At 35.9% G+C, this 25,106-nt stretch overlaps 1 protein-coding gene across 4 annotated transcripts; it reads right to left on the bottom strand.

The window, feature by feature from the left end:
- Window positions 1–23,453, bottom strand: LOC112466182 (muscle LIM protein 1-like). 4 transcript variants are annotated; one of them, XM_025034134.1, is made up of 9 exons: window positions 23,304–23,453; window positions 16,516–16,637; window positions 15,067–15,232; window positions 10,466–10,595; window positions 7,516–7,612; window positions 6,355–6,439; window positions 3,604–3,900; window positions 2,579–2,899; window positions 1–2,063 (listed from the first exon to the last, which is right to left on the bottom strand). In XM_025034134.1, the coding sequence occupies exons 2-9, from the start codon at window positions 16,628–16,630 to the stop codon at window positions 1,787–1,789; spliced, it is 1,488 nt and encodes a 495-aa protein (XP_024889902.1). In that variant the 5' UTR covers window positions 16,631–16,637; window positions 23,304–23,453; the 3' UTR covers window positions 1–1,786. The 4 variants fall into 4 exon arrangements, 3 of the variants coding, with proteins under 3 accessions (XP_024889902.1, XP_024889900.1, XP_024889903.1); XM_025034132.1 differs by lacking the exons at window positions 6,355–6,439; window positions 7,516–7,612 and adding exons at window positions 6,162–6,249; window positions 8,703–8,799 and having other exon boundaries at window positions 23,304–23,421; XR_003042115.1 differs by lacking the exons at window positions 1–2,063; window positions 2,579–2,899; window positions 3,604–3,900 and adding an exon at window positions 8,703–8,799 and having other exon boundaries at window positions 23,304–23,451.
- Window positions 23,454–25,106: the final 1,653 nt, after the last annotated feature.

Raw genomic sequence — 25,106 nt, 5'->3', positions numbered from 1 at the left:
TTTCAAGTACACATTTATTGAAAATCATAATTAAATTAGTTTCTCGTCTTAGTCGTCGGTTACATCGTTGCTGCTGGTCGTAGCCCGGTTATTATATTTATTAGATTTTATTCGTATTCATATCTCCGTATGTGTCGTCCGCGAATATCCGCTGCAATCGATGCCATGTGTTCAATTATTACGCTGTAAATAACAAAATCTTTGTCCTCAAGTTAAAAATCGATCAAGAAAACACTTACCCGTGGCAGAGTTTTTACGATCGTTACACCGCACATAATTCCGATTTGTTATGCGAAATAGTTAAAAAAGCTGTGCATCTTTAATTTCCATGATGCATTCTATTTCGCAATTTTAATGGAGGAGAGAAAAAGGCATTATTTAATATGCCTAATCTTGAGCAATGCTAACGATTAAAAACGTTAAACAGTGAGCAATATCAGCGATATAAAACAGTCTGGCAATTTTCGTCGTTACTTATTGAAAATATCTCCGTCCGTAAGCTTTCTATATAAATAGGTTGTCTCTAAATCTCTATTTATGTCAGAAAAATTTGATGGGAGTCAATATCTTAATAAGTTGGTTTGGATCGAATTAACAAGATAAAAAGAGATCTTAAGTTTAAGTCTGAAATAAAATTTTGATCAAGTGTGAAAATAAATAGAAATATAGAGATCAGAAATTATCCAGAAAGATTTTTCACTTTTATCGAAAAAGAAAGAAACAAAAATATTTGAGCAATAAATTCGGCCAAAATAGTTATAAGTTCAGGGATATTCAATTTGCCAGTGTCTTTACAAATCCAAGTCTGACATCTCGCGGATCGATTTTCGAGTCGTAATCTCCTATTTCCTGATTAAGAATAAAAAGAAAAAGAAGAAAAATAAAAGTTTCGTACGTTCGTATAATTTCTCGTCAACAGATTAGTCGTTTGCGCAGTAGTATCGTCATCAAGGATCACTCAAGTTGCTATGAAAATCGCATGAAACGAGAATCGTAGAATATCTAACTGGTGAAACTGGCAGTTTTAACTCTTGCAATACGAATCTCGTAAAATTTTCATAGCAACCGGTGCAAGCCATCGTGACGATTGAGCGTGAATGGGTCTAATTGACTGCGAGAATAAATCCACATATTGTTGATAACTTGCGATCAGATAACGCATTATTTTAATAATGGCAATTTTTTATATAATAATTTTTAATAATGACAAAAAAATCGACTCCCTCTTTAAATCCAAAATTTAAGACAAAGAAAATTTTATAGATAAACGTCTTTAGAAAATAAAAGTACTTATTAAATAAGTCTATTAATCAATAGATAAAAAATCGTATATTTTTATTTTTTTATATTTCTAAACATAATTATTAACCATTATTAAAACGACAAATTTATACATTGGTTCGTGTAACAAATAAGTAGATTATTAAGTTCAATAATGAATTGATTCGTAACACGATCAATGCGCGATTTTACATCGCAATATTATCAACAACAATTGCAGTGGATTATCCGTGCGCGATCGATTCTTGTCGACCATAGAGTCAAGCAGACACCATTATCCCGCACTACGGCGCTATTCGCGATAATGAAAATGTAGTCACCGACATTATCGAATCGTCGTAATCTATAGGAAAGGAGAAATCGAAATTCCCGGAGCAGCGCGTTCGTCTGTCGTCGGATACACAGTCAGACGCCTCTATATATAGATGTATTTACATTAATATATAAGACTGGATCGAGGGTGTTCCTCGAGCGGCGCGTAAAGGGGGAGGATAGAGCCTGCCAATTAGGCCATCGTGAGGGTGCCTGCGCCTATTCCGAAGCCCACGCCTTTGGGCCCAAAATTCCGGCTGTAGCAGCCGCGGCAGTAAATGTCCCCGTCCGGACCGTCGTTCAAGTTCGTCGAATCCAGGGAACGGTGGCATTCGCCGCAGTTGAAGCACCGCTTGTGCCAAACGCGGTTCTTCGAGATCATCTGCTCGGCGGCGTACACCGGGTAGCCGCAGCGCGAGCAACCGTGCCCGTCGTTTCGTTTCTGGCCCAGGTCGGGCTTGGAGTCGATGCTGCGAAAAATGAAAAACGACGTCTGGGAATCTGATGTGATAGAGCGAAAGGGAAGACCAGAAAATGGTCTGATTTGTCAAGAACAATTGAGGTAATCCATGCATAATTATGTATGTATTATTATTTTCAAATGTATTTTTCGTTGAAATTATCATAGTGTAGATAAAAAAAGTAATGTAGAAAAATTGTACGCGGCTCAATAAATCTTATCTTTCTATATAGATTTCTTGCGCGCAGGTGCATGGATGAAAAGAATAATAGAAAAAAGTAACAGCTTGTTCCAGTATTTCCGTACATAAATCATGACGCTGTGTTTAATAATCCATTCCTATAACTTGCTTCTCACACGATTACTCGAGTGTTAAAAGAAAATTCTAATCAGAGAAGTAGGTCGATTATCAAGATCGTTATCAATCATCGAAGTTTCCCCGACAGCAAACTTTTCGCTATTGTATATTTTACACCGTGTTTCAGAAACTAATTACTCTTGGGAAGCACGTCGAGATGCACTTACTATGAGGGGGCATGATCTCCGTTCGTCGAGATGAGAGTCGGTTTGTGGCCGAACCCGAAGCCTTTGGGCCCGAAGAGCTTTCCGTAGCACGCGCGGCAATGGATCTCCTTGTCGGGGCCGTCGCATGCCAGCATGGAGTCCAAGGGTCGGTGACACTCGGCGCAATTGAAGCACTTCTTGTGCCACATGGTGCCCTTGGCGAGCTGTTGTTCAGCGGCGAACACCATGCCACCGCAACGGGGGCAACCCTGCCCAGCTGGCGCCTTAATCGAGGTCGTATCAGGATTGTAGTAAGGTCGACTGGCCGAAATTTCTTCCTCCCTGCGGGTAATTAACGCGATTACGATACGATCTCGCCTGGTCGAATTTATATGTTTCATTTAATCTTATGTCAACTGAATTTTTAACTGTTTAATTTCACTCAAACCGATAGGTCACAATAATAAAGTATGCAAATGAAGATGTATGCGCTGAAATTCGTAAGATTTTCTCTTATGATCGTGCTAATTCCGCTTGAAATTTAAATTTCATCTTTTATCTTCCAATTTCAGTATCTGTTAGTCCCTTCGAAATGTACTTGTCATTTTCCTCTTAAATTATGTCACAACATATAAAGTATTTTTATAACATGTTTTTCAATGATTTTTGTCCAAGATCGAAACTTCTTTCGTGAACTTTCGTGTTAGAAACATATACTTCACATTTATATAAAAAACTCGCTAAAGTTTTATATATAAGTAGATAAAATAATGCTCACACAAATTTTCTTTATGAACTTAGTGGTAAAAACTTTTTCGTAATTCTATCAATAATTACTTTATTAATTAGTTTCCGCTAACTATGGTCAATATCTTATGCTTAAACGCATTGCGAATCTGCAAAGTCACTCAAAGTCTTTACGAGTCTTCGTTCAACGCGCTTTACAGGCCCGGTGGAGCTCGGTTATTTAAAACGACTTGTATTTATAGTCGCGCGTTCAGCAGAGGGTTACGCGTAAACTCCCAGCATTGGAGCTCGAGACTTACGTGAGCCCGTCGGTCTGGAGGAATCCCGAGCCACATGCGAATCCGTATCCGTGCGGTCCCCACTTTTTCCCGTAACAGGTCTTGCAGTAAACATCCCGGTCCGGACCGTCGCAGGCGATGATCGAGTCCAGGGTCTTGGTGCAGTCGTGGCACTTGTAGCACTTCCGGTGCCATTCGCGGCCCTTGGCGAGCACTTGCTCGGCGGCGAAGACGACGCCACCGCAGCGGGGACAGCCCTTGCCGGGCGGGGCCTTGATTATCGCGGTGTCGATCACGGTGGTGCGAGGAGCCGCATCGCTGCACCGCAAAGGGTCACTCACATTATTTCGCCGGTCGTTCTCGGCGACATGGGGCCGATCATTGAACCGCAGGGATTATATGGAAAAGCGATTGATTCTGCCCAATCGTCTCCCAAGTAAATTTGATCAGGCATCTGAACTCCACAGAACACGGGAAACTTTGGGTTTTCCTCGATTTCAATTTTAATTTTAATTTTTAATTTTAACCCCGCTTTTCTTATCTCTGCGGCTCATTCGTGATATTACAAAAGAACGGAACTGCATGCGAATGACAGGATGATTGATCGTCGGTAATCGCTTGGCAAGACACATAGAAGAGATACTAAAGTTTTCCAATGTTTCGTCAACTCTTGACAAATCTTGTTAAAGAATGCAAAAAATTGCACAGTCATAAAAAGTCATTAAAATCACAATTGAAATTCCTGACTTTCTTCCGTGTCCGTAACACGCGATTACGAAGTTTTCATTTCGTGGAGGTTTAAGCAAATTATACGTCACACGTCTGACTTTCTATTTAATTAATTAATTAAGGGAAAATATGAAGAGCTCTAGATCGACTTACATATGACACGTGATTACTAATATGATATCTAGTCGCAGGGGATGTTAGCAATAACAATTCGGATTCTACATGAATTTCAGGTTTAGTTTCGGTTTTATAAGTATATACGTGCACACAAGACCGTACAGACCGTGTGATAACAGGAATGTCGAATGTATACGGAAGAGAAAGTCTCTAGCAACTATAAACGTCAGCGTGAGTATTCCACTAATGTAAAACGATCGAATTATGATCTGCCTGACTGAGAAATGACACTCGATATTCCGATACGATCAGCCGATTCGTGATGCCGGGGTGAGTAAGAGCGCAAAGCGTTAAGGCGTCGGTCTATATGTATGTATAAATATGTGTATATTATATATACCTACACATTATATGTATATATTATATATACACGGACACACACAGGCGCACGCATGTACACGGTGTTTTGGAGAAGGTGCGCGCCAATAGCAATTTTTCTTATACTCTTCGAGAAAATCGAGAGTGATTTTTTTCTCACAAAAAAATACAGCCTATCCATATAGGGTTGCCACAGACCTGGAAAACTGGGAAAAGTCATGAAAATTTAAATTGGCCAGGGAAAACCTGGAAAATTTAGGGAAATATGTATAAAAGAGTCTGGAATTTTGAACTTTGTTCACAAATGCTCTTATTCTAAAGAGTACTTATTGTTTTTTTAAATATCATAACATTTATATTTTATTTAGTGCTTTTACTCAATCGCCTTTTTCCCTACCTTCATAACGTAGTTCTTTTTCCAATACACATTATTTTTTGTTAGACTGAATTTGCATTCAAGATTATATTACGTTACTACTTCCAAGTTTGTGTTGCTTCTAATAAAATAAGCTGTATTTCCTGCAATCCCTGCTTCTGAATGTTAAAATTTAAGATTACGTATTCGTCATGGAAAATTCTCCATTATCGTCTGCGAAACATGGAAAAGTCAGGGAATTTCAAAATTCATTTTCTGTGGCAACCCTGATATATTATCTCTTTGATTTAAATCTTTGTAAATTTAAAACAGCTTTATAATACGAAAAAGTAATGAAAGAAGATTTTCTTCGTGCAAATTGCATATATATCTTTGGAAGTATAATCATGCTTGCAGAATATTACATTTGAATATTCAAAAGAAAAAGAGAGAGAAAAATTGCACAAATACTGACTTACATATTTAAATATTAATTTGCATTTTTTATTTCTCATTTTCTTGACTCATTGTAAAATTCGATTAAAATTAATATTGTTTCAGGATCTGAAAAGTTTATTATTCAACAGCAAGAAATAGTATTCCGATAATATTTTTACTTTTAAACTGTAACTAATTTTTGATAATTAATATTGTACTTTGCTTTTGAATATTTCTTATTTTCGTGTAAAGAATTCCTCGGGACAAAAGTATCCAATATTATTTTGTCAAAAATATTAAAAAAGAAATTGTTATACAGATCCGGAAGATTCATTCTTTCAATTTCAAATGTAAATGCTCACAAAATAGTAAGGGTGGTTTCTCGTTCTATATGCACAACGTGCAGAAGCCAAGAGATAAGCTCGACGAATTTTTTGATAAGAAAAAAATCGACGCAGATTACTCGAAGATAAAGCTGTCGCTACTCGCGCCGCTCCTCTTTCTCCGAGCACCCTGTTTACGCGCGCAAAATAATAATCGTCATAACTAAGGGGGCGCGTACCCCTCGTCCTCAATATCGCACTGCAGCCCGATCCACATAATCCCGGCGTGGCCGACACCCCGCGGACCGAATTTCTTCGGATAGCAAGCTGTTAAGCAGACAAGCGCATCATATATAGTGAAAGTGTAGAAGCCGAGGCGGGATTTCTCTCTCTCGCGTGCTTCCCATCTCAGTCCCGACTCTGAAAACCCACCCATTGGCGTAGCAGTCACTCTGCAGGGCGCCGCCACCCTGGCCGTAGCCATAACCCTTCGGTCCGAACCTCTTTCCGTAGCATACTGCAGACAATATCGATTAAAGGTTTCACGTCGCCTAACGTTATCTCGTGATGATGGTCAGCGACAAAGACATAATCGTACAGATACGCTAATTACTATAATACAATTTTTTATTTTCCTCTAGATTTTTTTATGCCGTCATACCAGTTTGTCCTTTGCATTAAACACATAATGCAGTGTAACAAATTGAAAATTTAATAAAATTTTAATTAATGTGTACAATATAGGATGTTTTAGAGAATTTTTATTATTATATGCATATAAAATATTCTAGAACTTTCAGACAATTATTTTCTAGCGACAGTAGATTCAGAAAACCTTGTGTATTTCAGATTACATTGTTTACATTAATATGCAATGATAAGTGAAACTTGACCGATATGTCACGTCGCTCGAAATAAAGACGTTCTCTTTAATATTTATTGGGTATACGATCACCACATGCCTCGGCGGTCGAAATGGCAAAAATGCCCGTCACGAATTGAAGGGAGATCCAGATTCGAAGCCCTGGCTGGAGTGATATTTTTCGCAATAAATTCTTTGCAATGATTTAAAATTTTAAAAGGTGCGCTTATTAGCATTAATTTTACATTAATTAATTATCGATTTAATTATATGAATTTACTATTCCAATAAGAGATTGTCTTTCAAGATCGATAAGTAATCGATGTGCAGAAGAAGTGTTTATTGAACGGAGAAAATATATAAATTTATACAAAAATATTACTGTAAAAGATCCAGCTTGATCAAAAATAGAGTTTCTCTATATTTATTTTAATGTGATTAGAAAAATATTCCTTACATGCCTCTTTTCAACTATATTTAGAGGTTCAACCGATTTCTTTAAGACGCAAGGGAAAAAATAGAGAATTCTATTTTTTGACAGTTTTAATTCTCCTAGTCTTGAAATAGTTGATCATCAATATTTTGGTAACATTTACATATATTATTCAGCGGCTCATGTGCGAAAAATATCTGCATATATGTGTTAAATCATAAATTAAATTAATTCTGTACCACATTTCGCATATCTTGTACGTTACGTCTTCATGCGCGCGATCGTACCGTATCCTTACCTTTGCAATAAATGTCCTTGTCAGGACCTTCGCAGCAGTTGACGGAGTCTAATCTTTTCGAGCAGTTGGCACACTTAAAGCATTCCCTGTGCCATTGCTGCACGAAACACAAAGGATGGGTTAGTCACTGAAAATTCTAAGGAGAGGCGAAAGTACTATTGTACAATATTACTTCCTTGTACAATCGTTTCAGGAGCGCAGACATTAAAAGCTCCTTGTATCCCGCCAAGATTTGTTTCAAGACAGTAGCAACGAGTAATGTGCTACTGTAAATCTTTATTCTCATTTAAGCTATTTTAATATTTATATCGTTCCAATACTCTTACGAAACTCACGCCGGCTTATATATTATAGCTTTTTCCTAGAAAACATTATTGTAGTAGTTTCAAGATAAAAATAATGATTTCTAATGATCCAAAAAGACATTAATATTGAATTCAGTTCAAACGGCTTTCAAAGTTATTACAAAATACTGCAAATTGATCTTTAAATAATTAAAAGTTAAGAAAACAAGATTTATTTTGAAATTATATGTTTCTTCCTCATTTTTTATAATATTTTATTCTAATTCTTAAAATTTTATTGATAAACTCTTGTTTATCATATTCATTTATAATATATTGTTTGACTATTTAAGATTTAAAAACTTTTTAAATTTCAATCTTATTATAAATAATACTCCTAACTTATAATACTTAATACTAAATAGAAAAATAAAACTTAATACTAAAACTAACAGCATTTTCACTAACAATATTTTTCGTAATTTGATCTCCGTTATTTATGATTTCCTGTAGTAGAGCGGTAATTCTGGCGGTCTAAATTCGTTCGGAACAAATAAACAGATATTTCGCGCGCCGCATAGATAACAAAGACGAGAAAAAAGAATGATAGAACAATTGATTAATCCTTCTTCTGTGATACCTTGCAGCCCTTGTATGTTCGGGGGCTGTTTCCTGGCGGCGTGGAAAGAGTTTACAAACTGATTTTAGTAGGTAACAACAACAAGAACGAACGGAGTCAGAACGGAACGGTAGACAGATAGATAAATACGTTCAGGAGATAATATAATCGTTCAACGTTTCAGAACACAGGACTGTCAGTACGGATATCTGTACAACAAATCGAGAAAGAATTAAGGAACTGGCCGTATAAAGGGTACTGCAGATTCTTTAGACGGAAGATACCTCGACAGTATATCTCGCGGTCGGGACCATCGCAATGAAGCGTCGAGTCCAGAGTACGGCGACACGTTTTGCACTTGAAGCACAGTTTATGGTAAGCCTAATCACAAGAACGAGGATTGACGAAAAACGGCGGTCTGCTGGAGTCCGACGAGACGTTTATCGGTTCTTGGTGCCGCGACGAATCGTCGAATATGTCAATTTCTACATTTCGATCGTCAGACCGAGTGCCTTAAGAGAAGTTTAGTGCTTTCCTTGATTCTACAACGGTATCGAAGATTTCATATCAGAGAGTGCATTCGCATGTGATGTGATCCAAGATTTAAAAATTTTGACGAAGTAGGGTCTTATCACAAAATTCAAGGAGACAATGTACGGATTCTTCGTTTTCAAGGAGAATTGCGAGCAGGAATTGCGTAACCGAATTCTCGCGCAAATAAGTGATTTCAACGGTACGCCGCGCGCCGGTGAGTCACGTCCACGGACGACGAGAAAGATGGATCGCCGTCGCCGTTTTCGCGCGCGGATTATCGCTGGACCAGATTGTCGGCCAGCAATTAGCCTCCATTTCTCTGGTTCCGAGCGGCGGCGCGGCGCTCCTTCTGGTAGCGAGCCATATTATCGCCGGGTATCGGGCCGGCTAAGATTGGCCGGCCAGTTGGTGCGCCGCCAAAATCATTCTCTCTGACGAAACCACCGAGAAAGTTTCTAGGCTAGCACACCCCCGGTCCAGAGAGCGAGGAATCTTCCTCCTTCTCCCCCTCCCATCCACCCCCGTTCCTCTCTCCCGGCCGCTGTTTTTTTCCGCACATTGTTATGAAATGGAGATTGGATAAGATTACGGGGACGCGTGACGCGGTCCATTACCACGCGCCGCGTGCCGAATTTAGACGCGCGGCAAAAGCCACGATACGCCGCGCGTTGCCGCAGCTGTTTTGTAATCCGCGCGACGCATTTTTGCCGCGACGCGGTAAGTTCCGTCCAGATTTTCCGAAATACATGTGAGTAAGCGCGACGATGAGGACGGCCGATTGCGTCAATCTGTCTGTCGTCGCGTCAGCGACCGATTTTATTGCTTCGCGTGCTAAATCGCGCACTACAATCCCGCAAGCCGCCCTCGCCCGTTGAAATATCCTCGCGGTTCGAGGCTGGCCCCACCCACAGGGGGATCGCAGCGCGCACCTAGATTAAGGCTGCAATTCGAGGAGTACGCGAGAAGGGCTATTTTCCACTATCGTCTGTCAATCTAAAAACAGAGATCGGTGGAAGAAGCACTTGATGAACAAATAAAAAAAAACCATATGGTCGCGTTTTGATTTCTGAATAAAAGTGGTAATTGCAAACCTATATATTACAAAATTATCTGGTATATTTACGTTCTATAGAACGTCTATAATTCGCACAGTATCCCGAAACTCGCACGCTTTCTATCAATTATCTTCACGAGTAAAAGATTAATAGTCCGTTCAACGTATCCGAAAGATTAATGAAAAAACTGTGTACTTATGATTAACTGAGGTATGCCGACTCTCCTTTAATCTTTTAAACTGCACGAGCGAACGATCAGTCGAAGCACCAAGGAGACGCAAGACTTCTATCGTTGTGCATTTAACGCTAAATACACATAATGTTCACACGTCGCTGGTAAACAATTAAACTTTGATGCTAATAGGATTTCTTAATTGATTGTTTGCCAGGGTCTCTATTTGTGTCGCATTTAGTGTTAAATGCGCACCGCGTACGCCTTATCTTTTAAATGGACTTACCCTTCCTCGGGCCAACATCTGCTCGGCGGCGTAAACGTACCCTCCACAGCGAGGACATCCCTCTCCCTCGGGTGCTTTGGCGATAGCTCGCGACTCGAGAACAGCGTTCGAACCTCGCGAAAATTCACCCCTAGAAATTCAGTTCATATATTAAAATCCATCCACCAATAAAGTTTACGCAATAATCGTCGTAAGGTTCAGAGGTAAAACGAATCATTTCATTTGTTATCACTTTCGACATATATTTACAATACTTTTTTTCATGGAGCAGTGTCTTTTATAGAGCTAAGAGGGATGATCCACCAAAATTAATTCGTTTTATCTTTGAATCTCATAATTCGGTAATCAGATGTAAGCATTGAACGTGGAAGCCATTAAATACAGCACACAGATAAAGTAATATTTAAACAATGAAATTGATGGTTCACACGTAAAGTAATAGATATGATAATTATAAAACAGAAAAGTTTAGTGACTGTAGTAATCGAAATAATTTATTAGAATTTGATATCGGAGTAATCCAGATTTTCCAAATCAAAGTTTTTTTTAAATCAAAGTAAACATTTAAGGAATTCAAATCTGGAAGTCTAAAGTATATTTTTGGAAATTTATGTAAATATGTTATAGACGTATGTATAAGAAAAAATGGAGAAGTTAAAACTAAAAAGAATCTTTAGCTAGGAAAGACAAAGTATGTATAAATAACAAAAATATTTTGGTTACTAAAGCAAAAATATAATTATCGAGCATTCATAACTATCAGATTAATTTATAGAAGCATAAGAGAATCTCTACCATATTTCGTTAATTACTTTTACATTTCAATAAAATACTTTACAGGGAATTATGAAAACTTATGATGTATATGCATAAGTACAAAATTTTAGGAAACTATTAAAATGCGTATTGTGATCCGTCAATTCCACTGAACACGTTCTAAACACTACTAGTCTACAGAAACAAATAGCGCCATCAAGACATCCCATTCCGACGAACATCAGAATTCTTCGAATAATCGGACGCAAATATACAAGAAGAATACGATGCTCTATTTTAAGATGCCCAATATCAAGTCTTGCATTGGTCAAGACGCAAGTACATGGATATTTATATGAACAAAATGCATATTTTGCACCACTTGCTAAATGATTCTTGGACAAGTATTACAAATAACTTACATTCGTTTAGTTAGCCTTTCGAAAAATCAACATTTTTTTAAATTCTATCTGATACGTAAGGTACATCAAGTACAATATATCAAATGTAGAAACTTGAAACTTATTTAAACTTTCCAAACTCTAAAATAAACTGCAATAAAATCTTACATAAAGTCAAAAACTTTTGTTCCGATTTTGCATTAATAGTTAATATCTTCTTGCATTATATCCGATTTTCGTTGGAGACATCGAAGAAAGTTACGTCAAATTTGATAAGGCCGGGAGATAACATAAAATACATCAAATAGTATTACGGGTTAGCTTGTTAGGCAAGTGTTAGTCAACGTGTTAGCGTAATTTTTCCCCTTCGCAACCACGGTACGTGGCTTCCGCCGAGCCCCGAGAGAGGAGAGCCGAGAAGCAAACCGTACGTGTAATACGGCATAATTGTGCCAACGAATAATTTGTCAAAAAAAGAAAAGGAGAGACAGACGGAGAGAGAAAGAGAGATAAAAGAGAAGGGACACAGGGAAGAGGGGAATATAGAAGTGCCGCCGTGTCGGGTACAGTGTGGAGAGCCTGTGCGTGCGTATACGCACGCATCCGTACCGTGAGGTGGAATATCATCGACACAGTGAAGTAACACCGATCGTGCCTGTCCTCCTTGTAGCGTGACAATTGCGCCGCTGAGATGGGGTTTTACATTTACGGTACAGTGGTGTATGTACAGCGGAATACGTGAGCGGTGCAGATGCACATGCACTTATCACGATTGGTTGTTTAGATTCGTCCTGACGGCCCAGAAACGATCCAAAAGCGTATTGGACACAGTGTGCTTGATCACTATGTGCCAAACTTAATAAAAGAAAAACTGTACATGTTAAGAAATCCCGCGAGTATGCTCGAGTAAAGTGTTAAAATAAACTTGATCTTTGAGGTATAATTTAGTAATAGGTAATAATATAGGATAGGTAGCCCACACTTTCTTTCATTTATAAGTTCATTGACCGATTTGCACGTATCTGATTGAACATCTTCTTCCCCCGCTATCTTTAAATTTAAATAAAGCTTCTTCAATTAAATTCAATTTTAACAAGGCTTAATTCACGAAACTGAATCACTTCTTTTCTATAATTTACAATCTAATTTATAGTGTATGTAGAGAAAGAGAGAATTGTATCTTGAAATATTTATACCAAGGAATAATTCTCTTCGTTTAAGGTCAATGAAAAGGCAGACAGGGAAATCTGAGACATTCAGACACAGAGCACGACAAGTGCATTTGCAACAGACTGTGTGAACACGCACTGTATCCTACTAACTACTGACTACCAACTAAGGAACATAGCCGACAGGTATGAGGGCTCATCTCAATGGCATTATCATCGCTACTTCGCAACATTGTCGCTGTCGAGAACGGTGTTGGATCGCCGTTACCTCATTATATCGACATAGTACGCGAATACACTAACACGCACGCGGGCACGCACGCACGTACACGCACGCACGCGCCAGCACCCACGCAAGTAGTTAAGGCTAAGTGTTAGCGAGATTATAGGATTAGAAGTGGTGCGAGAGAGGCCATGCAGGAGAGCTACGTGTATATAAGCTACAAAAAAGAAAAAGAAGCTTCGTCACGCGGCGAAAAAAGAAAAAAAAGGAGAGATAGCGAGAGAAAGAGAGAGAGAGAGAGAGAGAGAGAGAGACAGAGGCGCAATTTGACTCGATGCTCACCATTCTTGTACTCGGTATTTTCTCTTTATCACGCAGCTCGTACTATGTGATAAAGTAACAACGGTATATTGTTCAATGCTTGCCTCCGGTTGGCTCGTGCTCGGCGGGGCTGGCGGGGGCGGGGTGTGTCGTGTGTTTCTTTTCTCTTATTTTCGTTCTCGTATACATATATATATATATATATACACATTTTTATCTCTTTTTTTTCGTAAGCTTCGTCCCCTTTCTCGGCGAAAGAGAGCCTGAAGGGAGGAAGACGAAGGGCCGAGGATGCGGGTTTCGTACGCAAAGGCTCGACGTCACAGAGAAACAGAGAAGGAACACGTGCGGTGAAACGTGTGCACGCTTCAACAGTCTACTTCCGTAGATTCATAGAGTCTCTCGTGTCGTTCAGTCCCGGTCAAAATTACAGTCGTACGTGTTGAAAGCGAGTTCGCGCTTCAACGCTATGGATGTATGAAAAAGTGACGTTTCGACATTTATTCGCGATAATAGGATAATTATCTTAATAACTCTCCGTATTCCATAGCATTCAAAAATCTTAACTTGTCGAATTTATCAGTTTCAATATCTGATTACACGGAATTCAAAGTAGACTCGCGCACGGTAATTTATATTGAGGATTTTGCAACTTTGACCGGGCTCAACTAGCGTGGCTCCGTTCTGCGTTTTTCGAACGATGCGCTCGTTATGCACGTCACTCGTACATTGATAAATCTGTCTACACACTGAAAGGTAATGGGGAAACGTGTGTTATATTCGTTAATGAAAGACACCGCTTGGTTGTTTTGTTTCCAGTTTTATCTTTCCCTTTTTTCCACTTTTAATGGCACTTATTACAGATGGTACAAATGATCCTATAAACTAGCGTATGTATTTCGCATAGAAGAAAAAAAAAATTAACACAGAAGAAGAAGAAGAAAGAAAAGAGAAAGAGAGAGCACAATTCAATCGATCGGACGTGACGATGTTGGCCGGTCACACCGGGAGACGATGAGGGAAAAAGGATTCGGGGAAAAGGGGTTAAACGTTGGACTAAATTGAACGTCGTTCACGATGTGATGCACGACGGTGACGCGAGAAGTAAGATCGACAAGGTAAGGACGGATCTTTTTTCGAAGAGGATAGAGAAACGCGGTGACATGCTCGCCTACGGTGATGACAGACTCCAAAGAGGTGGGAATAAAACAGTCTGGTCCTAAGGGACCCTCTAGATTCAACTATCAGGACACGAAGGACCGTCTAGATCTAATTCTTATGAGAGAGAGAGAGAGAGAGAAAAAAAGACAAAAACCGAGGCGGAGATGAGATTCTCTCTTCGTCATGCATCGAGAATTTAAGAAAAAGGAGAAGGAAAATGTAGAAAAACGCGATTCACTCTGTCGGACACGCTGTACACGTATACATAGACGCGTGTTCTCCTGGCATCCTGGACGAGTTTGCGCAGGCAGCGGCTTCTTCCGAGTTGCTGGAGGCGCGATTGACCAAGAGAAGAATTCATGCTGATGGATCACGGGCGGTTCACGGACGGTTGGTCGGTCGATTTTCAGTTTCGCACACGTGGAGGATGTCTTTACGTGGAGAGGGTAGTACAACAGAGAGACGCTCCCGACGTGGGACCACGTTGGTGGTAATGCTACTCAGGAATAAGGGAAGAAGAGGGGGGTGGGTGTCGGGGGTCGAGGTTGTGCGACGGCAGATGCCACTCACTCGTTCTTCGCTTGAAGATGCTCGCCTTGGTCCATGGACAGGCAGCCAGCTCCGCCACCGAAGCCGTAGCCCTTAGGGCCGAACTTGCGGCCGTGGCAGACTTTGCAGAACAGCTCGCCCTCGTGCTCGGAGCAGTTTGTCGAGTCGAGCGGTTTGCCGCAAAGACCTGCAACACACGGTCGTCGTCCGTCGTTGGAGATTACGGCGCTTCCTGCTGGATGTACTCGAGTGTCGAGGTGTTAAGTACCGTAAACTATTCTGTGCTACCACGGGATACTTGAACAAATGTCTAACTTATTTTAATTCGGCAATTTTCTAAGTGTATATCTCAAATAAGCATATTTTGTAATATTCTCACTTATATTCTGCACTTTATTGTCGAAGAATAGCGCGTAAATATTGACGTAAATGTATTTAAGTATTGGAGTGCCATTATTTTCTGCACAAATATAAAAAAATATATAATATATTTTTTAAATTCATACATATATTATATATTTTTACACATATACAAAAAGAGTAATATTTTATTGATACGCAAATGAAATATTCAAAAATATTTACTGTAATATTAATATAAGATACGTTAATTCACTTATGATTTATTTCTTAAAATTCATTCCTTTTTAGAAATAGTTATTATGTATGCATCTTTTCAAGCCACGGCAATGTTCAACAATGAGATTATTGTGAATTATTCACATCGGTCATTGCACCCGAAAGCACACTACCGGACAGCCGACAATTGATTTTTGGCAACCTGCAGACCTGATTACAATCGCGACGGGCTAACCGAGCATAAAATTTATTTTAAACCAGCCTAAAAATAGGAAACTCGATAATGTTTTTCGTAATGAAATTATTCGGTCATTCTACAGTGCACATGTCACAGAACACATAGAAAAATACACCATTAAATTCAGATAAAGAGATAAGCTTCAAACAAATTTTGAAAAAGCAGAAGCACATAAAAAATAAATTATTTTATGTCTCTTATGTTAATGCATTTTTTTACGAATAAAATTGAGCGTCTCAAATTTACTGAAATATCTGGCTATTTAAATGGTGATTGCGTACAACAATGCGCTGTTTCCACTTATACTGTTTTTATTATAAGAAAATATAACTGTTCAGAAATATCATTTTTATATCAATTAAAAGCTTTCAATAAATAAATTTATAAAAATGTACTTGTATTAAAGTATGCTATTTGCACGATAAATGCTTTTGTTAATGTCTATGTAAAATTAAAAATACCTGTTTATATTAAAAAAATTTTTGTGTATATGTATTATAACATCTTTTTCCTTCATATTTTTAAGTTACAAAATGACATCGGTTCTCCTGTTAATTTCAAAGTATTGATTCGTTGCTCTTATGTGACTAAAAAGAACACTTGTTTGCATTCTCTCTATTTCTAAAATTATAAAATTACGTTTGTTTACTCACCGCACTTGAAGCACGTTTTGTGCCATTTCAACCCACCGGCAACTCGCTCTTCTGCAGCGTAAACAGATTTGCCACATTTAGGGCATTTTGGATGTTCCACGGGCTTGAAAGGCATTTTTATACTGAAAAGGAAACTCTGTTAACGCGCGTTATCTTACTGCACCGAAATTAGTCGCAAATCAATCATCGTCATGTCAAGTCGAGAAGCTGTTGTAGTGTCAAATTATTATTTTATACTGTTAAACAACTGAAAAAATGATAATCTTAATCTTATGATAATTAGTTCGTAACGCTAATACAATTAGAAGTGCATTATAATTATTTAAACGTTGGAAATGACTTTTATTCTTAAAAAAAAATCTCGTGGAAGGATCTGAACGAGAGCAACACAATTTTATAGCGAAAACATTTTATCAAAAATTGTATAGTTTCGAAATTCAAAATCCGTAATCAAATTCGACATCTTTATTAATATCGAGAGGAATCATCGCCGGTACGGTAACCCATTTCGGTTACCTAACCGGTCGCTTACGAGGACGTAAACAATCCGCGTTTCCGTCTGACTCGTCGGCAACCAGTTCTATTTTTGTGGCCAGCTTAAAGCGCGCGCACGGTTGAGCAAGTGGAGGAACGAACTATATAGAAAGGGGAATAAAAGTATATCACGCACGACATACTGAAGCATTGAACAGATGTACGATGGTAAATATGTCTTTCTACTTACATAGAGGAAATTTTGTTAATAAGTTCGATACATTTGAATATTTGAAGAAATTGCGAATTATATCAGAAGTATTATTTAATAATATAATAATTATATTAATAGAGCGAAACTGGAAACTAAATGAAAGAGAAAAAAAGTTTATTCAAAGCCTAGATATCAGTAATTTATTTGTTAAATAAAAGAATAAAGAATTTTAGCGAATTAAGATAGAAAATACATAAATAATGAAACATTAATCTTACAATTAGATTATTTTCAAGTAGACGTATTGTCATTTTTCCGATAATAACTATCGATATATAGATTAAAACATTATATTTTGAATTTTATTGCACTTAAAATTCTTTAAATGATATCTGCATGAAAGAACAGAAGAATTTATTTATGTATCCAAATGTCAAACGAAACGAAAGTAATATTGTATATTGTCATTACAGATATTTACTATTTAGATATTAAAATTTCGATGATTTCGGTAGAGATACAATGTAGAAAATCTTTAATTATTTAAAATGGATATTTGCGTCCACTGTATAAACTAAGCTACTGTTGTTGAAAACGTAGAAGTAAGTACATAGCGATTGATCTACACGCTTGTTGCAACGAAATAGTGATGATATCTGGCACAAACATTAATGGTTGTGCGTAATAGCGTTTGGCAATGCTAGTTAATCATATCACGTAGCAATAATATTTCGCTTTAACAGCATACACAGATAATGGTGATGATAGTAGTTACATTTGGCACAATGTCGTATAGGTATAATGCATTATAATAATATTCTGCAAAAATAAAATAAATACAGCGATAATAGTTGAAATAAATATAAAAATAAACTAATTACTTTAAATTTATTATTACTGCAATAGTACTTGCAGTTATAATAAATTGTGCGCCTTTCTATAAAGCGTAATTTTAAATATCTGGTTTTTTATTCTTATCCTGCTGCCTGACCACGCGTCAAAAATAGCTTAAACTATTTTCATTACTATTATAGTTGTTATACGCATTATATTATCTATCATTGTTGCAAGAATTTAATTTTTAAATTGCAAAAAGTATACGGATATTATTCTACATATGGAGTAGTAAAAGCCATAGTAATGTAAGTCAATTTTTTTAAAATATCGACTCGTGTGCATAGATGCAATTTATATATTGTGTAGATTGCATCTATACACACAAGTTAATATTTTAAAAAATTTGACTACACCACTATGGCTTTTACTCCTCCATATAACAATGATAAACGCCTGTGAAATGGGGAAAATGTTTAGCGACTCTGTCGAATGTGCTGTATTACTACTAACAATGGTAGGAAATAGTAGAGATATTTATATCTCTTTTTTAATTTAAGTTCAGAAATAAATTTTACGTTACATCGAATATCTTTTAATATTGTTTTCGTTTTCCTACAGATTCTATATATTTGCAACGTTATTTTATAGATATGTACTAGTTTAAGCTATCCGGCGTTGCCCGTCGAACAACACCCGTGAAAACACATTTTACTTCTTTTCACCCCGTCAGGGGCCGAATTTCTAAAAATCCCTTCTTATTGTTAGTGGATGCTTACGTTATGGAAGGAATATACTCCCTGAATTTCATGTTTCTAGGTTTAGGTGTTTGGGCTGGACGTTGATGAGTCAGTCAGTCAGTCAGTCAGGATATTTGTTTATATATATGTACAGAGTGTCCCAGAATATTTTTGCACTCTTTTTGAGTACAATAGATCAGTGTCCATAAAATTGAATTATGTCCATCCACTTTACAATTTTAAGTGGAAAATTTTACTCTGTTAGTCATTTATCAGTCGATCTTCAGTGAATCGTGATTCACTCCGGTAGAGTTGCTCTAAAAATTTAAATAGAAAATTCACTCTTATCTTATGAGCGCCCGCATTTACTCAAATTAGATTTTTGGAATTAGATTTTGGAGGACTATCATTCTAATATATTAGTGGCGAAATCATTCTATGAGATTTAGAAAGTAGATTTTAAATATTTTCAAGTGTAATAAATGCAATTCCAATTGTCAAAAATATAAAAGTATGTGCATATTTAATTAATCATATTTTACTTTTCTTATACTCACCGATTTTTTTACTTCGCATAAATTTATTAAAAAATTATTATTTTTCTAAATATGTAATTCTATAATAAATTAAATTTTATAATTTTGCAATTTTTATTTTTTAAACCGAATAAGTAACATTTATTTTTTAATGTTATTATTTCATTTATTAAAATTTTACTTCAATTTGCACTAAAGCTTCTATTTATATGTAATTTACTTATTGTTAGATGTAAAGAATTCAAATTCAAATTCAAATTACAGTTTGTAAATTCAATTATTTAAAATACATCATTAGAGAATTAAATCACAAAATCTTATTCGTAAAATTTGAAGATTATTAATAAATAACTCAAGAAAAATAATAGAATCTATTAATGAGATCCAACAATTAGACGATTTTACATCGAGGAGTCAGCTTACTTTGCTTTACTCTGATGTATATATAGTCTTTATAAAACAAATTTGTCAAATTTAAAAATAATGAACCAATACATAGAAAATAAGCCATCAGTAAAATACATATTTTAGTAGCCGTGTTATCATAAAAACATAGTATGTTTGCTATGTAATTTGGATTAATATTTAATAATATTCTATTTTCAATTAAATATTTAAATAATTATTCATTCCCCTTGAAAAATTGATTTTAATTCATGTCTATACCGTTCATGTACCCCCGGTAGCGATTAGCGCGTTTTAGCTGCATAAATTCGCTCCGTTACCACTGACAGTAGTATCTGGTAACGATATGACACGCCAGTAGTAGTAGAAGCAGTAGAAACAGGCGGCACCGCGCTAAAGAGAAAGAAAGAGAGAAAGAGAAAGAAAGAGAGAGAGAGAGAGAGAGAGAACGCGGGCGATTCTATATCCGTGCAGACGCGTGCAGGCGAGTCCGCGAAGCCGTATTAGGGAAGGCGCTAGGTTCTCCACGATAGCGGTCTCCTCGTTTTACCCCTACCGTTCAATCGCACGCATATTCGTGGATGGAATGCGCGGTAACCCAACGCGTGTCCTGCCACGCCGATAGGGCTGCAAAGTGTCCCTACACGTCGAAGTGTTACGTTACACGCGAAAATAAGAAACCAGGCACCAACACGTTAACTCGAAATTTATAAGATTCATCTGTTTACATTAAACATCCTTTAGTATTTCTGCATATAATTTATACATTATTCAATCATTATTAATTAATTGTTGTATATCATGCCCCGCTAATAATGTTTATATAGACTTGTTATTAAATTGATTTAACAATTTAAAGCATTAATAGTTATATAGTTATATTTATTATATATTAGTATTATATAGATACAGTACAATATATTACTTTGTCATTGGAATTTCCAAAATATTAAAAACTTGGATTTTATGTATATTACTTATACATGCATATTATTAATGTTAATAAAAATATACAATGTCCATGAACCGCACAATCTTTACTCTTAAAACTTCAAACCCCGGTGTTAATAAGTTGTTGAAATGAGTCATGATTTAAGGACCTGCGCAATGTTGACGAGCGCTATAATTAAATGAAAATATGTATAATAATGATACGAAACGGCCAAGAATGAGCAATTGTAGCGATGTGGTAAGTGTTGGCATTAACAAACGCGTGTATGAATCATCGGCAATTATCATAAATTCTTGCTTTACAATATTTAAGCTTTATACTTGTAGCGAAAAAAATAATTTACCAAATGAGAAAATAATTACTTAACGAAATAAAAAAGTTTTTTGTAACAATTGGAATTGATCGGAATAAATAATTTCTCCCGATAAAAAAGAATTGAATTTAGCTTTTGTGAATATCTGAAAATATTATCATGGCATGTGTATCAAACTAAATTTGCTAAATCATATTTAGATAGCGAATGGACGAATTTCGGATCCTAAAATTAGATCGTGCTATAAAAGTATAAAGAAACCCTAATAACCCGATGACTTGCGTGATACATTATTACATTTAATGTATATCTATATAATAAAACATTTTAAATAAAACATATGATATCTCATGTTACATCAATTCGAATGAAGAAATCAAAATATTATCACGGTATACGAGAATCTCCATCCTCCTATACCTGCCTATTACTCTTCGAGCATTAGTTTGTTAAGTAATATCGTCCAAATTAAACGTTGAAATTATAGAAGAATTCTTAATTCTCAATTCTCCTTCATTCGTAACAGATGAAGGATATCTCTGACGTATTCTTGAAACATCGCTAATTCTCTTATCGCGTTAAAAGTATATTAAATGTTTAAATAACAGCCTTTTAACGTATTCGTTGGAAAATCCATGTTCTTATCCAGGCTTGCATTTTATAATTAACTATCAACTTACAAGTAATGTTATAATGATTTTATAAAATAAGCATCGGGACTATTTGGTTAATCATGTTCGCTACTTCGCTCAACGTGGTAATAATATCTCGTTCGAATTTATTTGATAACTTAGTTTAATTAGCATCGCCAGCCGACGAGAGACTGTTTCAGTAACTAATAATAGCGGGGGAAATGCGTTCGTATTTTTAAAATTAGTTCGGTAACTCAAATACACATGATAATAATAACTTTTATGATTACATGCAACTTTATTTTATGCAAAATTTATTTAAACGTTATTAAATATCGCAAATATTGTTTAGAATCTATTCGGAAATTTTTATATAAAAAGATTATTATATTTTACTCATGTTTTAACTGTCTATGTGTTTCTTTAGATACAAGAAGCATCATCAGTGTTATAAATTTAATTCACTAGAATTGTTAGATTTGATCAACTAAAATTTATTTATTTATATATTTATTATAAGAGTATAATCTTTAAATTTCGATATTTTTATTCCTACTATTTTTATTCCTTCATCCTTTCTAACGTCTTAGGATCGGCGGGCAGATTAGTTTGTCAACTTTATTAATATCTCATATGTCTAATTATAACGTAATACAGAATCTATGTTGAGTGATCGTGATTCTATTTTAATCTCTACACGATTAGATATTAAGGACATTAGATTTTCCAGCATGCCATATTCATCTTAGACAGCACAGACATCTTTCGCCCTGTCCATCTATGCGGTCTGCCCCGCCAATTATCGTTAAATCTTGTTAACTATATCTTCGTTTATATTATTAAATAAGGCTATAAAATGTTCCTCAAATTCGGGATCAGCTTTCGACCGAATCGTCAAAATCCTTCCATATATAAAAATATCCTAATCAAAATTTCAACTTAAAAGGGACGGATTCAATTGTACGAAATATTTTTTACATGTTTTTTTTTTTACTTTTTTCTGTCTCCAATATAATAAAAATGCGTAAATTATTAATTTAAAATAAAACACTGTATAATTTAAAAACAGTTTTCTAAAATTCAGAGTTAGATAAGACTGTGTGATAAGTTAGCAATTTTATCAGAAAAAACTAGCGGTCCAGTTGGCTGCATGGGTAAATTGACAGATTTATTGTATTTTATATCCTTTATAATTAAAATAATAACTTTATAAACATAAATCACTGTTGCATAAATAGAATCAAAATTTTTTGAACTACATAATTTGGCAAACAATTAGTACCGCTTAAGAAAGATCATCATTTGATTGCAAACTGATCTTTAAAAAAAATTTCGGAAATATTATCAATCAATAATCGACAATTCACCCAAGTAGCTGACCTGATGTATGTTCAAAGATCTCGATGAATATCTTTCATGGCACTAAACGAGTCTCAGTACTTCGGAAGAAGACACACGAGGAAAACAGACAAATCACGAGGCTGAAGTAAATCACGCTTGCAATGATTCTACGTGCACTTCTTCAGAGCGATACAGATAGCGATATTTGTGTATTGTCGTCGGTGTCGTCGGTATATGCGGCATCGATCGATGCGGCTAAGAAGAGTGTCATCAGCGATAGTGTCTGATAGTAGTAGCAGTAGTATATGGTATGTATCCGCGCCACACTGTTATCTCTTGGTACTCACCACTAATCGATCGTAGTCGCGCGAGAAAAAGAAAGGAACAGATAGAGAAACGAATAAAGAGAGGGAGGAAGAGAGAGAGAGAAGATTTCGAGTAAGTGGATTACAAAACACCGAACACTCTACACCGCACTAATACTGGATTCGAATGACTGTGCTCGCGTCGGGAGCGTCCTAGTCATAGCCCCCCAGGCTTTGCACACGGCACGTGTGCAGTGGGAACGTCAATGCTTTTGATGATGCTGCGCCGCCGGTGGCGATGATGGCGAACGCCAAAGGGCAGCGGGGATTCTTCGCTGAAGTAAGATTTAGGTCTTTGGGCCGAAATATGTCCGCCAATAATCTCTACAGGCCTATCACACACTTCAAAGTCTGTCTAATAATGATTTTCGATAGTAAAACGCTTCGATTAATTTAATTTCTCGACTATAACTCTACAAGTTTCGATATTCTTTTATTTCGTTTATTTTTTACGAGATTACGATACTTGTGTAGAAATGTATTTATTATTTTTTAATTTTCTAACAAAAATTGATTTAATTTTCTTTTTCAATTACTATCCGCATATTATTTTGTTATATATCGTACATTTCATATTAATATTTAATAAAATGTTTATTTGTAAATTTGCCTAATATATTTACGAATACTGATATTGACAAACAATCTACAAACTTCCCAACTTTATTATTGTATAATATAACTAATTTAGATTATTCAAATTTGAAATGTCTTAATTAAAACATTAATGACAACATTATCTGCAATATACTACACTCACTTAATGATTGCAAAATATAACATTAGAAACAAATAATATTATCAAAAATCGAGATCCATTATTTATTTTGGACAGGAGATTAGCATCTCTTCGTGCTTCTTTAAGAGATCCATTATTTTTGAAGATAGTAAAAGATTGATGAAATATCAAGAAGAAAACATAAAATATTTATATATTTTCCAGAATAAACACATCATTTTTCTTTTTTCAGAGCACTGAAAGTATTCATTACTTTTGATTCTGAAAAGAAAATATTCTACACTTACTCAGATACAAAATTTTATAAATATAACCTTAAGTCTCAGAATGACATTAGTTGCTGTGAAATATTACAGAATTGATAACAAAATTTATAATACGTAAATAATATGACAAATTATAATATATTTCAGTAGCTGGCATGCCATAGAACTCTCGGGATACCGGACATGACCTGTCTGCGAAAAGAAGCAAGAAATGCCTCGCAGTCTAGTGAGTGACACTTACGTGTACCGTAAATTAGTAGTATGTTATATTTATCCGCGATAATAATAAAAGTGAATCATTGTTGCGATATTATTATCCCCATTTGGGTAAGATCAATTCAATAAGATTATTTTACTTACCATTAATCAATGGTTCATTAGCATGTGTTGTGTAAGTAAATCATCAGAAAATATATATTCTCAAGACAATTCTAGATCACGAATTAACATAAAAGAAGTAAAATTTTCTTCGTTTAGCAACTTTTTCCTAGAATCAAGAGCCAGTATTAAAATATACATAAGATTTAAATGTTTAGCGCATTATAATTTTTTTTTATTAAAATTCTCAATGTTAAAATCTTTAAAGTTAGATTTTTTTTAATTTAATCAATGCGCCCGATATCACTAGAAGTTATAAAAGTTAAAGATATAATATATAGTTCTTAAAATACATAGTATGTCATAGTCGTATATGATATTTATGTACTGAGAAGGCTGTGCCCATGTTAAAATACACGTTTGAACATTACAAGATTCGCTTCGAAAAATGTAAATCTCCGC

Source organism: Temnothorax curvispinosus, unplaced genomic scaffold (genome assembly GCF_003070985.1).
Source record: "Temnothorax curvispinosus isolate PA1 unplaced genomic scaffold, ASM307098v1 QBEX01015975.1, whole genome shotgun sequence".
Lineage (NCBI taxonomy): Eukaryota > Metazoa > Arthropoda > Insecta > Hymenoptera > Formicidae > Temnothorax > Temnothorax curvispinosus.
Note: the sequence above shows the minus strand (reverse complement) of the source record. Positions and strands in the feature narration are given on the sequence as shown.

Bases quoted from the DNA above. Each gene is read 5' to 3' on its own strand.
- LOC112466182 (XM_025034132.1), bottom strand. From the start codon at position 16,630: ATGCCTTTCAAGCCCGTGGAACATCCAAAATGCCCTAAATGTGGCAAA. The intron at 10,596-15,066 runs GTGAGTGGCATC...CTGAATTTCTAG, and splicing joins CATCTTCAAGCGAAGAACGA to GGGTGAATTTTCGCGAGGTT. The intron at 3,901-6,161 runs GTACGCGCCCCC...TTTGCGGTGCAG, and splicing joins TGCGATATTGAGGACGAGGG to CGATGCGGCTCCTCGCACCA.